This window comes from Adelges cooleyi, unplaced genomic scaffold (assembly GCF_023614345.1).
Source record: "Adelges cooleyi isolate 19-005CV unplaced genomic scaffold, UGA_ACOO_1.1 ACOO_flye_CR_arks_rails_tigmint_CR_PRNA_574, whole genome shotgun sequence".
NCBI lineage: Eukaryota > Metazoa > Arthropoda > Insecta > Hemiptera > Adelgidae > Adelges > Adelges cooleyi.
Window position 1 is genome coordinate 13,729,033 of NW_026096268.1, and position 13,553 is coordinate 13,742,585.

The 13,553-nt window shown below is 27.5% G+C and overlaps 3 protein-coding genes across 4 annotated transcripts in view; 1 reads left to right on the forward strand and 2 right to left on the reverse strand.

Moving 5' to 3' along the window:
• LOC126843453 (TNF receptor-associated factor 6) overlaps positions 1-13,553 on the forward strand; it is an 81,949-nt gene that overhangs the window by 19,365 nt on the left and 49,031 nt on the right. The gene's annotated exons all lie outside the window — the stretch shown is intronic.
• Positions 6,643-8,996, reverse strand: LOC126843463 (vesicle transport protein SEC20). Its single transcript, XM_050581018.1, has 5 exons — positions 8,772-8,996; positions 8,526-8,710; positions 7,604-7,711; positions 7,063-7,184; positions 6,643-6,991 (listed from the first exon to the last, which is right to left on the reverse strand). Exons 1-5 carry the CDS (start codon positions 8,841-8,843, stop codon positions 6,804-6,806), a joined length of 675 nt encoding a protein of 224 aa, XP_050436975.1. The 5' UTR covers positions 8,844-8,996; the 3' UTR covers positions 6,643-6,803.
• LOC126843461 (TATA box-binding protein-like 1) lies at positions 9,946-13,551 on the reverse strand. Of its 2 annotated transcripts, XM_050581016.1 has the most exons (4): positions 13,311-13,551; positions 13,110-13,247; positions 11,110-11,326; positions 10,907-11,032 (listed from the first exon to the last, which is right to left on the reverse strand). In XM_050581016.1, the coding sequence occupies exons 1-4, from the start codon at positions 13,435-13,437 to the stop codon at positions 11,017-11,019; spliced, it is 498 nt and encodes a 165-aa protein (XP_050436973.1). In that variant the 5' UTR covers positions 13,438-13,551; the 3' UTR covers positions 10,907-11,016. The 2 variants fall into 2 exon arrangements, with proteins under 2 accessions (XP_050436972.1, XP_050436973.1); XM_050581015.1 differs by lacking the exons at positions 13,110-13,247; positions 13,311-13,551 and having other exon boundaries at positions 9,946-11,032; positions 11,110-11,235.

A 13,553-nucleotide genomic window follows, 5' to 3' on the forward strand; every position in this document is an offset into this window, starting at 1 on the left:
ATATTTTTGAAAATTACACTGCATGTCTGTTACGATTAAAAAAATATTCTGAATTTTTTTTTTTTTTGCTATGGTCGTAAAAATATTTTGAGTTTTTTTCTTGACACTTCTTTTTATAATTTTTTTAGAGTATCTTCGGCCATCAAAAAAATTGATTAAAAATCAGTTTATTATGTAAAATAATCTCAGCTTTCTGACGCTAGCTGGTGAAATTTCATAGACAAATAAAAAAAAAAGACCACAGTAATCAAAATATTTTAAAAATTATTTGTAAATATGTATAAGATAATTCCCCGTTTTTTCGACTTTTCTATGAAATTTTAGCTTTTTTTTTGTTTTAATAAGCGTTTTATGGAGAACCAAATTTGAAAATTACACATTTTGTTTAACATTTTCTCAGCTTTTGGAAAAAATATTAGAAAAATTCTAAAAAAATTTGGGCAAAATGAAAAAACTAACTTTTTAGATTATAACTGCATTTTAATGGCTTTCTGTTACTCTATAAAAATGATTCAAAATTTTTTTCAGAAAACAGATTATTTTAGAAACAGATTTTCAATAAATTGTTTTAATGGCCGAAGATGCTATAAAAAATGATTCAAAAGAAATGTCAAGAAAAATACCCTCATATAAAACAATTTTACTTAATTATAAGGTCCGTGAATTTAGGATTCAAATATGACCCTTAAGTAATGATTATTAGTATAATTTTTCTAACACCATCGGATAATATTATTCAATTATTGTAATAATTTGATAATAAAGATTTATTTCTTTATTGATAAATAATTATAACTGTACTAAACGTATAGGTATAAAAAATATTAGTTAAAAATGTGTATCTACAGTCTACACACACACCTTTTTACACCTTTGTATTTACTTACTTAAGACTTTATAAATTTTGTAGACTTCAGAATTTTCTTAACAAGCATTTTTAATTTAACAAATTTTAAAATTTGAATTAATTATATATTTTCAAAGCTTCTAATAAAATAAACCACTTTTTTATCTAAAAATTATGAATAAAAACTCAAATTTGTTTGTTCACGATCGGAATATACATTATAGTCTTTTAATACGTCAAATGTTATAAATAGTATAAACAATTCGTAGAAAAAAAATTATACATTATTAAAATCGTGAAAACGAATTTTTAGAAAAATAATAAAGCTTTCGATAATAAAAAAAAACATAATATCAAGTTCATTATTATAGTATTTATTTTACTGTTGTATAGTATACTTTTTACGCCTATAAATATAAATTAAAACAATAAATACGATATCATTTTTTGACGAACTTTGAATAAAGTATGCTTTCTTAAATTAACGACTAGTATAAAATATTATCATTCATAGTACAAAGTTATAACAGTATAACGGTCGACTGCAGTAATTACTGGAATCGATGTAGGGCCGGCGTCTGGTCACAGTTGTCAATAAGGGCACAACGGTGCGGCTGGATAAGGCACTTGTCCCGGGAACGCGTAAGGGTCTGGATTTACCACCCAACACGTTTTCTTGTACTTCTCTTTGCCGCCAGATCGGTCGGGCCGACGATCGGACTGTCGGTACGGTCGTGGCAGGCCGAAAAGTTCTTCCCAGATCGGCGCCCCCGTAACGGCAACCAGCAAGGCGGCGATGAACACCAACAGCGTGGACCCATAAGCGATGCGCATGGTACTTGCTGATCTGTGTTCGTTTTTGTAAGTGTAACTCGGTTAGTATTATCCTCGGGGGGGTAGGAAACGGTCGCGGCACGTTAAAAAAAATGTAATATATATAGGAAATATAAAACCGAAAAGTCAATTGGTTTTCACAAGTTACGCACACTGCCTACCTACTTTAGGTATGCAATAACTAACATTATAATTTGTGGACCACGCGGATATTATACCGGTAATTGAGTTACACTTGCCGGTTGCCGCGCACGGTGGACGAATTCGACGCGCACTAAACTCGGTTCATTGCGCGCGATTTAACGGCCACAAGAAAACTGTGCGTTGCCGCGGCGGATGCAACTCCGAAAATTTCACTCGGCTAAAAACTGTGGCCGCTCGGCAGGTTTACGGTCGCATTTTATATCCTACACGTATGCCGCGGAGGTAGTATAGGCCTTGGGCCACAGCCGCAAAACTGCATCCCCGCTGCTGCTGGTCCTTCCGGCTAGTAGGTATAGATAATGTCCGCAACATCAGCATTACGACCTTATCGACAAAACACTGACGTTTGGCTGGAATAAACACCGATGACCAATAAATTACTGCCCAGTAAAATTTTTATCGCATTATGTATTGTATTTTATCATCAACGCAATTATCATAACCAATCAGGCGTATATCTTGAAATTATTAATGGAGTAAGATGGCTAATCTGGTATTAGTCTTACATTGGCTCACGGGGTTGTTGTCCCAACGACCCCTCTCCCAACCCCAGTTAGTGTGTCTGAATTAAGCATAGCAGCTGTAAATTGGCTAGCACTTTTTAAATGGAGCTGGATGGATTTTTTTCTTAGAGCTCGGATTTTTATTTGAACAGCCTAACACTCTTGGAGTATCAACTTTTTCTCAGACTTGCGCACAGGGCACGCAAATTGCTGGGTAAACAGCTGCGTGCTTTGTGACATCAGAAAAAAATCATTTGTATTTTGAAACGAGTCTAAAGAAATGTATTATGAGTACAACATTCCACCAATTAAAATGTATAGAACCTAAATACAAATAACATATTGTAGACAATATACGATATTATACCTTATTAAACTCAATATTATGATTCGTTCTATATAAAATATTGTAAAATGTAAAAACTACTGTACAATTATTTTATTTATTTAGAAAACTAAATTATTTAATTCATATCTAGTAGCAGTTGTGTGCCAAGTAGTAAGTAGGTAGGACTGAAGAAGACTGGAGAGATACATATTATACCCGGCTTTATGTTTGCATTGCCCAAGATTAAAGGCATTGACCGAAAAATAGTTTGAATTTGAACTCAAAAGTATATGAAAGAAAAAACAAATGAATAGAAACACCGAACACGTAGGTAGCGTCTACAACTACCTATCTTATATTAAATAATCATACAATTATGTGTATATAGTTTAAAACTCATCATTACTTTTCTTTGTTTATGCTTATTTTTTTATGTTATTTGTATAATAGTTACGCACACTTATACAAATAAAAGAACAAAGAAGACTAAAATAAGATTTATGTTAAACCATTATACAGACATTTCATGGAGGAAATGGACATCACGTACATCGCGACAAGTTCAAGAACCAATGTCGCACTTGTTTCATTACTGAATATTAAATTAGCCTATGAAAACAACAAAACTAAATATTAAAACGCAATTCTATATTGTATTCAATTGTTGCATTTTTACAACCTACAAATCATAGTTTACAATACGTTGAATAGGTGAATAGTATAAAGTAGTGTTTGGCACTTAAAAAAAAATGAAATATTTTATAATATTAATATACGAGAATGATTCTCAGAGAATCAATTAGATATTGTATAAAGTATATAATACGAAGGTCGGTGACATTATACACAAAACAAGTTAATTCGTAAAAAATTACTTCAATTGTAACATTTAGAACTTAACACAAACTATCTTCTTATGAAACTTTCATAAAATTTCAGACGTATAGGAAAACACGTCTCTCAAAATAAAACAATAATTTATAGAGCCAATTTATTAAAAATACATTAGTGTTGGGAAACCGAAAATCTGTATTTTTCAACAAAATAAAACGCTATTTAAGCCACTTGGAAATCTTATAAATATTAAATACTATTACAATATAAAGATGTGTACCTAAGTAAAATTAAAAAAAAATTCTTAACTTTGTCTATAAAATGCTTTCGGATTCCGGATTTTGGGATTTCAACAAATCCAAAAGCAGTTTATCTTTTTGATGTTTTGTTTTATTTTTACATATTTATCAAAAAAATTTTACTTAGGTACACAGCTTTATATTGTGAAATTATTGAACACTTATATGATTTTTAAGTAGCTTAAAAACGTTTTTTTGTGAAAATCCGGATTTTCGGATTCCCATCACTATTAAAAATATATTGATCTACGCTAATTGAATAACAGGTGTGCCTATATTATTTTATAATAGATGGACCCACATGGCCACATGTATGTATTTTGATCCAAGTGCATGTTCATTGTGCACTTTTTTCACTTGCATGAATTCAGGGTAGTCTAATATTAGAGCTTACTACTTTATTTTCCTCTTTCCTGTCAGACCATCTCAACCTACACTCTCTCAGCTTTCTCTCTTTATTTTTCTGTGATTCACGCAACTTACAAGCGTGTTAGATTAATATTCTATAGAACTATCTGCTATATTAGAGCCACAATTAAGGATTATAATTTATAATAGTGTTGAAACAAATTTTCATTGTACAATTTATCTCCATCTCGGAACTAGAGCAACTAATGTAAGTTTTATTGCGCTTAATGCAAAATTAATAAACTAAAATTGCCCTTTTTTTGCAGTTAATATTATTAAATATTTTTTTATAGACGCACAAAAAACTAGCTATCATAATATTAATAAAAAAAACAACAACAGGAAATAAAACAATAATGTATGGTGACAACAGTTAAATTATTGCAAAAACTTTGATAATCTTGAATTATTTTGCACGTGACTGGGTAACATCAGTAACTATATATATATTTTTTGTAACCGGATGACTGAGGAATTCATAAATGGCAAGGACACTTACATTTTCAAGGCCCGAAGGCATGATTAAAAGGGGACGACGGAGTGATATTTGTTTTAATAATATTTTAAGTCATTAAAAAGAACAATAGTTCAGATTTCAGAAAGTTTCCAAAAATTATAAATTTTAGAGACAAACAAATGATAGGTACGCAATATGTCATCGAAAAGATAACCGCATAGACAATCAAATTTATTTTCACTAAAATATTTTTACAACAAATAACCACAAAAAAAACTCATGTATACTTATAAATGTATTTCTAATGACAAATTAAGTAGACATTATGATTAAGTAGTATGGATAAAAAAAATGTAGCTTAAAATGTATCAAGGGCTGTACATAAATTATGTTTTTATATGCTTTTCACTCGCTAACACGTACGTAGTACGTACTAATGTACGGGCATTTTTCAAATCGTGCAAAATTGGTTTAACCCACTTCCCGATGTCGTAGAGGTCTAAAACTTGGCACACTCATCTCGGATGACAATACAATATCCTGTAATAATATTAGAACTTGAACATCCTGGTCTCCGTACACAGGGTCATTTCACTAAAATTTCATGTTTTTTCAAATCTTCCAGAAATTAATCCACTTCCATTTATCATAAAAGGCTGAAATTTAACCCAGACACTCATTTTGGACGACAATACAATGTCCCGTCATAATATTGGGACCCGGACATCCAGGTCGCAAATGCCAGGGGGTCAAAGTTTTTCTAAATCTTGGGCCCTATTCAACAGTCCCTCGTAAGTTTTTTTGTAATTTAAATTTTGTTCAATATTGGTGTGAGACACATACATTTCATAATACTTAACTCAATGAATTTGGACTTTGTTGAATAGGGCCCACACTTCTCTTTTTAGTTAAAAATTTAAGATGTTTAACATTATTTAAAATTGTAGTTAATTTTCGGTTGTTTTAAAAGTAATTGACATTTAAAAAAAAAGTGCTACAGTTGATTGGTAAATTGTCCATAAAATTATTTTTTACCAAATAGTTGTCTTTAAAAAAGTTTTTTTTAATTTATTTTTTATTCAAACAGTAAAAATCCTGAACATCCAAATTTCAGATCCGTAAATCATTATTTTTTTGTGTTAAAATAATAACAATAATAAGAACATTGGTTTAGAAATCAAGGATGAGATATAGTTGTGAATTTACTTAGATGCCTATTTCAATAACATTACTGTAAATGGTACTAGGTTCATGATTATAGATAACCATTAGATAACCTAGGCAAGTTTACATTGTTCTATCGTAGTACATCTGATAAACTAAAATATCTACTTTGACTGTTACTTAATTAACGTCGCACTTATTAAAAAAAAAAAATATATACATGACTATTATTATATTTTTAATAATACACTGCTTTAAATATTGACCTAAAAAAATACCAAGGATAAAACAGAAAATATTTGACTTGGACGATTGACAGGATATCCTGTGTAAAAATGATGATAAGATAAAAACTTGGATATAAAATGGTTGTCAGCTGTGTACTAGGAAAAAACATTATGTAATTAGTTAATATACTGTTAATGATACGTATTACGTGAGAATATTAGCTAATAAATTACAGATCAACGATCTATCTATGTAGGATTTTAAAAAACCCTTTTAATGTTTCAAGTTCAATTAGATGCAAACTATATACTAAGATTTTATTTATAATTGTACTTTTTATTATTCTATATATAGATTAAAAATTTGGCTAAAATAAGTTATTCAAAATAAAAACATTTTAAAACTGAAAAAAATAAAAATAAAGAATGAGTGAATTTTTACATAATAAATTTAAAAAATACTAGAATATAAAAAATATTTTAATACAATACATTTTAAAATTAACACATAATTTATTATTTATCTTTCAAAAATGTATTTATCAAATATTACTCCTTAACCTTACACCCTAATTATATTTTGTGCCAAATGTCTCAATAAAATTAAAACAATAACAAAGGTAAGATTAAAATAATAGAGATCTTTAAAAATATTCTTTTATTTATATAAATAAAAATAAAAACTAGAATTCTTTTTTTTAAAAAAGTCGTTTTTGTACAATGTAAGCTACAACACATAAAAAAAAAGCAAAGGCAAAAATTATTAATATTTTGTCTGTTGTTTCCCGCTGGCCATATTTATTTAAAAGTTTTTCAGATTGAGTCAAAGCACCTTTTGAATTTTTTATTTCACTGCTTATATTTGATACAGTTGAAGATGATTTTACTGCAAAATATAATATTTTTAATCAGTTCCAATAAATTGTTTTTAGATAACACTAGTAAATTTTACTTTACATAATACGTCGAGGGTGTCTAAACTTTGTTGTGACGTGTTAGCTAATTGTCTGCTTACAGATAACAATTGATTTGTCACCGTAGATGATTGTTTCAATAGATTTTCTTTATCCATTTTAAGCCTTAAGTACATAAAGTAGTTTTTATAAATTTAGATCTAAAAAGTCTTACACTAGTTAGTAATTACTATTATTATTTTATTATTCTATTATCAAAGTTATTAATAATTTTATGGTTAAAAATACTTTTTTGGTATAAAATAATTTAGAAATTGGGGATAAGTGGAAGAGGTGTACTTCAGCAATATACCTTCTTAATGGCTTTTGATAAGCTAGAGAAGGATATATAGTAATTTATTTTCAAAATTAACTACTTTGACAAGTAGTGATAAAAGGAATCCCATATCGAGGGCTGAGTTTGACGCATCATATTATTACAAAACTATGATGAAATAATAATGAAGTTGTGGGGGCTAATCCTCCTCAAATTCTCATTAGTTACACTGTTATAAATAAATTATAAAATCAAAAGATTATCTTACCTATATCTCACTTCTTCATCTTTACTTTTACCTAAAAGTTGTTCACTCGCTTTCTTGTGAATTCTTGTCATACATTCTACATTAGCCTTTCGAAATGATGCAATATTACTAAAAGAACAAAATATTAGACAATCAGGTATAATGTGTATTTAAACCCTGTCTTTACTTAAGCGACATATCTCTGAAAATACTGCTAAGGTGGACAAGACTTTATAATTCTGAAATATTCGCGTTACATTTAAATTAACTAATAATATTTTAAGAATATATTTAAGAAGAATTTTACAAAAAAAAACATTAAATCCAAATTTTTCTTGGAGGGTTTTATGTTATTTTTGTTTTATGGGCGTTGACAAATACAGATTTTAAAAATTGTCAACATTATTGCTTAATATGGGGGTTGTTTGTCTATAGTTTAAACGCCATAACAACAACTAATAAACTATTATTTCTTTAGTTATTTGATAAATTTCAAAGTATTAAAGAAAAACTTAGGGGGTAAGGTTTTCGCTAAAATACAAGTGTTTTGGTCCTTTTAGGGTTTAAAGCTCTAATTACCCTTATGTCAAATTTGTTTGGGCCTTTAACTATGGCAGTTTTATTAATTTTTTAAAATATTATATAGGTTAGTTTTTGCTAATTTTAAATACTCACTTGTACAAAAGGAATTGCCAAACTTAAGGTAGCCAAAAACTTTTGAACAAGTCCGCGGAGATTCAAAATTTGAATAATAAACAATATAATTTTGTATAAAGAAATTACCTCTTTTAAATTATAAACAATGGGTAAACTATTGTATGTTTGTGTACATTTACACTTTAAAATTTCATAAGAAAAAACTATCCAATTAGACCAAACCAATTAAGAAATAATTGGGTAAGGAACTACACTTTTTAGTATGTACATATATAACAAATTTTACCTGGTTAAATATTCTCTTTGATTACGGGCTTCTTCAAAAAGTTCTGATCTTTCTTGTGTACTTTCTGCTTCACGAGCATACAGTTCTAAATTTTCTATTAAATTCCTAAATATATTTATCTGCTTTCGACCACTATCGTTCAAACGTGATAATGCTTCCGTTGGTCCATCACACGAATATATTTCCTGAAGCATAATTTTAAGTAATTATTTTTTTGTTCAAAAAATGATCATAATAGTTAATTACCTGAATGACGGATTTTAGAGTAACATTCGTATTTACAATGCATTCTCTAATAGTACTTAGTTCTCTTAACATTATGAGTAAATTTTTTAATGCAAATTATTCCAATTAATTGTATCAATGTTACATTTCACTGTAACTACAGTGAAGTACTGAATATTGAAAAACTATATTTAAATGAAAAATTTAAAAGTAACATTCCTGTCGTGTTATTATTATTTTGATCAAATCACCGTCATCATTATTGTTATCAAAATTTTAGATAACACGTTATCACAAAAGGTTTTATATAATGCCAACAGCTGCAGCTAATCATAGCTAAATTGAATATTTAAATATAGTACGACTATTTAACCAAGTAAATATATATTTTTTAAGTAGGTATATAATACTGCAGCATTACTACTATAGACATTTTATTAATAATAAAAGTCTAGGCATTTTACCTTCAAATCACATTGTAGAATGTCTTCCTAAATTATTCGTTGTTTAACATAAGTATCAATATTTTTCGGATTAGAATATTAACTGAAAAGTTTCAATGTCTAAGCTAGTCATCTTACAAAAAAACATTTTTTCGATTATTGAATGTTAATTCTTTTATTTAATAAAACAGTTTTCTTTCATATTTTAATGACTATGGGCATTTTTAGATTTAAAAAGTGTAAACTACTATCAAACAAAATAAATAATACAAAATAAAACCTATGATAATTTTATTTACCATCAGAAAAACAAAAATTAAATTAATGTAAATAATAATATGTACGATAACATTTTCATATATGATGAAATCATGTGAGTAATTCCCAAAGATGTTTTTTTTATTCAAAATTATAACCAATGAACCACAAAAAAAAAAAAACACATTTTTCTTATTTAATCATATACAAAATTATTTAATATTATATTAAAATTATTATTATTGCTTTATTACTGAATAAACTAAAATCCATGAGAAAATTATAGGGGAGTCTCATTAAAACATTTTAGTTACTAGGAGAACGAGAAAAAAAAATTAAATTATGAGGAAACAGCTTAAAAACAACTATTTTTTTTTTGTAACTAACGAGGAACATTAACACACGAAAAAAAAATTATAATAATATACACATGACATGTATATATATTGTAAAACACAAGGACTAGTTAACTAGAACATATTAACTTATAGCTAAAGTAAAATGCATACTATAAAATTAATTTTGTACATTCTTTGTAATAATTATTTAAAACAATTTCGGTTCCTTTATAATTTATTAGTATCTGAATATATAAATGTAATAAAACTGCAGTTTATCTGTTATAAATGTAGTCCTTTAGTTGGGTAAATGAAATAATTTTCAGAGATCATTTTCAAATTCCTCTTTAATAATGATATTGTTTTCTAAGCTTTTATGAACTTCTTCTTTCTTAATAGATATACCATCGCAAGTTCGTTTCATTACACTGTTGTCCAATTGAAACATGGATAAATTATCAATTTGCGAGTAATTTCGTTTTTTTGCAATTAACTTACGAATAACTCTTTCATCCTCAGCTGTTTTATCTCGACGAAAGGGTAGCACCATTGGATAAATTTGCTCGATTGCTTTATGAACGTTTTGTACACTTGGAGCAGTTACTGTAATACTACCCGTAGAAAAAATTTTTAATGTAGCTTTTAAGTCTTTGATCTTAAAGGTGACACCTGGATGTAACTCAGGTTCATATTGAGCGATTGTTTTATATTTTTCCGAAAACTGTATAACCTTGATCGGAAACGGCAGTGTACAAGATCCAAGAACATTAACAATTCTGTAACTGCTGAACTTTGCACCATGGTATCCAAGCCTTTGAATAATTCTAGCAATACGCCTTGAGGCAATTTTAGCTTGAGTTTCAGTCGTGGATCCTGTACAAGCAATTTTTCCACTTGACCAAATTGTAGCTGTTGCATTTGGCTTACGTAGTTTCATTGTAAGCATACCATTTTCACGTCTATATTCTATATTGCAACCGTTTAGTGCTAAGTATCGTAGGTTTAAGTGCGATTTTACACTGAAGTTGGTGACTACATTACTAATAGAAATAGTTAGTGAAGGTTTATCAGTCAAACAGTCTTGTACTGGATTGTTGGGTAGAGCGGTGTTGTCCGACTGCTCACAAAATTCAGACTTGAAAAATATCATGTTAGAGTTAGAACTTAATGTTGATGAAGATATTGAATTATTTATATCTGTTCCGTTTTTCTGATGAACTATGGAGGTCATCCTTGGAAGTTGCTAAATAATTAAAATAAGCAACATTAATTTCCAAATTTCAATATTATAAAAGATATTATTAATCAGTATTTACTCACATCCAAGTATTTAGCTGCAAATTCTTTAATTGTTCAACATTCACTGGCATCAAGGATGGTAGTTTTTCACCTTGAAGATTTAGTTCTATGTTTTGGGCACTTGTTTCACGCTCTATGTTGTTGTTGTAGAAATCTTTTTGATATTTAATTTGCCACGAAGTAATTGAAGGAATCGAGTTTATTTTTTGCTGTTGCTTATATTTTTTTTCTGCGTATTCTAAAACATTAAATTAGTAAAAAAGAAAGTTTAGTATAAGAAATAATAACAGAACATTGAATAAGAAAAAATATAAATAATATGAAAAATCATAGCAACCAGAATTATTTTGTATCTAAGCAAATTTGTGGTGGATTATACATAAATAAGTAATAAAATATTAAAAAATACAAGTAATAAAAAAGTTTTTTGTGCTAACATTTTAAATACATGCAGTATCTACTTAGCAAAAAAAAAAAAAATACTTGGAATGATTCAAGTTCAATTTTTTACTATTAATCTAAAACTTAGCATAGTTTTCATTGAGGATGTGTTGTAGGTAGGCAAATGTCAACTGGATTGCTTTAATTTTAGATAATGGGAACAGTTTTTTATATTATACTCAATTTCAATTAGCAAGTTTTATGACAACTAAAATAGACATTTTTTTAAATGTATAAACATAAGACTGAGACCTGGCTAGTCTGGACTCACAAATAATGACGAATACATAACTATAATTCATTTTTATATTACTTATGGCTGTTTGTACCAACTTAACTTAAAATTAATAGTTCAACAATAGTCATTACTGAAACTGTAGTTTAAATAATACTTATATAATTTTATAAATAATGTCTGAGAAAAGAAACTTAAATATATGAAAAAATTCTGAATTTATTACAATACATAATTATTTTTTAATAATATATTAGACATTAGTAACATTATTAAAAAGCTTTTTAATTATTCAACACATTTATTAAAGCAATTATTACATAATATTTTAAACATACATTTGAATACAATGTCCAATGTCATTAGACAATTTTCCCACCAGTTGTTAATTATTAAAGTCAGTATTTGTATGCACCTTAAAATATTCAACTTTTTTTCCTACGTATATATAAATAGAATATCCTTTTTAAAACATAACTCATAATATATTGTAGCTTCATACTTTAAATAATATGCTATTATACAATATCTAATAATAAAATACTACTTAATCCAATAAAAAATCCTGCATACATTTTCTTTGGTTAAAATTTAATAAACTAAATAATAATAAAATTATTACATTTTAATGCCTTAAATCAGTCTTTTTCTGAATAATTTTTTATTCAAAGCAATTCAATTATTTTTGTTTAGTTATTTTTGCTTTAGATCTTAAATGTATAACAAAGCATACTTAAATTAAACAATTATTTATTAGTCAATTAATAATTTGCTTACTGTCTCTTATTTAAAAATTATTTTAGTACTATGTTGATTATTTAATTGAAATCTCTAATTCTTTCAAAAATATCATACTCAATCGCCTTAAAAACTTATTCACACATAAATTAGAAATTTGTTTTTATTGGTACTGAAAATTGTCCTATGTATATATTTATAGATAAGACTCGATTCATATTTATACTAATCCAATATTCAAGGCGAAATTACACTATTTCATTTTTTAACCACATTATCTCATACGATGTTAGATGTAGAAACCATTTATAACCATCATTTGAAACCATTTATAATTGAAACAATACATAATATATATCTGCTTTGTCATTTAGGTTAGGACCTAAACTAGTTCTATTAATTAACTTAAGAGTTAATTTAATCTTATAAATGTATTTATTACTATCTGCATACTTTTAATATACAGTATAATATACCAAGGTAAATAAAATATTATGATTAACATATTTTACTCAACATAATATTTGACATAATGTAAGCTGAACAATAGGTACCATGCTTTCTTAAATCTAAAGTATACCATTACAATAATGATTATGATGCTTACCTTGCTGGATTAAGTATATTAATTGGTTGTATGTATAATGAGAATGATTGCAATTAATACCAAATTGACATTGTCCAGAATTCTGGAATCTTCGACACGTTTGCTTTTGGCGTTCTTCAAAAAATAATGTTACGGCGTCTGAAAAAACACTAAAAACCTTTAAATTTTTTGAAATTTCTTAGTACACATTTTTGCTAATACCTTTATGCAGCGAATAATAGTTTTTCCTATTCTTTTTATGAGCGTTACTGTTTAAATGTAAATTTCTACTTGATAAGTTGTCAGCAAAAGTTATATTGCAGTATTCGCATAATATTTTCTTCACCATTTTCAACCAACTATCAAATATTTGCGTATATTCAATTTATAAAACATTATATTAGATTTTTGTTAAATGTCGAATAAAAAAAAATAGAACAAAAACAGTGCCCTGAATTTTTAAAG

What these genes read in the sequence shown, in the direction of transcription:
- LOC126843463 (XM_050581018.1), bottom strand. Translation starts at nt 8,843, where the DNA reads ATGTTAAGAGAACTAAGTACTATTAGAGAATGCATTGTAAATACGAAT. An exon ending in CAAAGAGAATATTTAACCAG is followed by an intron (nt 7,712 to 8,525) that starts GTAAAATTTGTT and finishes TTGTTCTTTTAG; the next exon opens with TAATATTGCATCATTTCGAA. An exon ending in GATGAAGAAGTGAGATATAG is followed by an intron (nt 7,185 to 7,603) that starts GTAAGATAATCT and finishes TATGTACTTAAG; the next exon opens with GCTTAAAATGGATAAAGAAA.
- LOC126843461 (XM_050581015.1), bottom strand. Translation starts at nt 11,020, where the DNA reads ATGACCTCCATAGTTCATCAGAAAAACGGAACAGATATAAATAATTCA.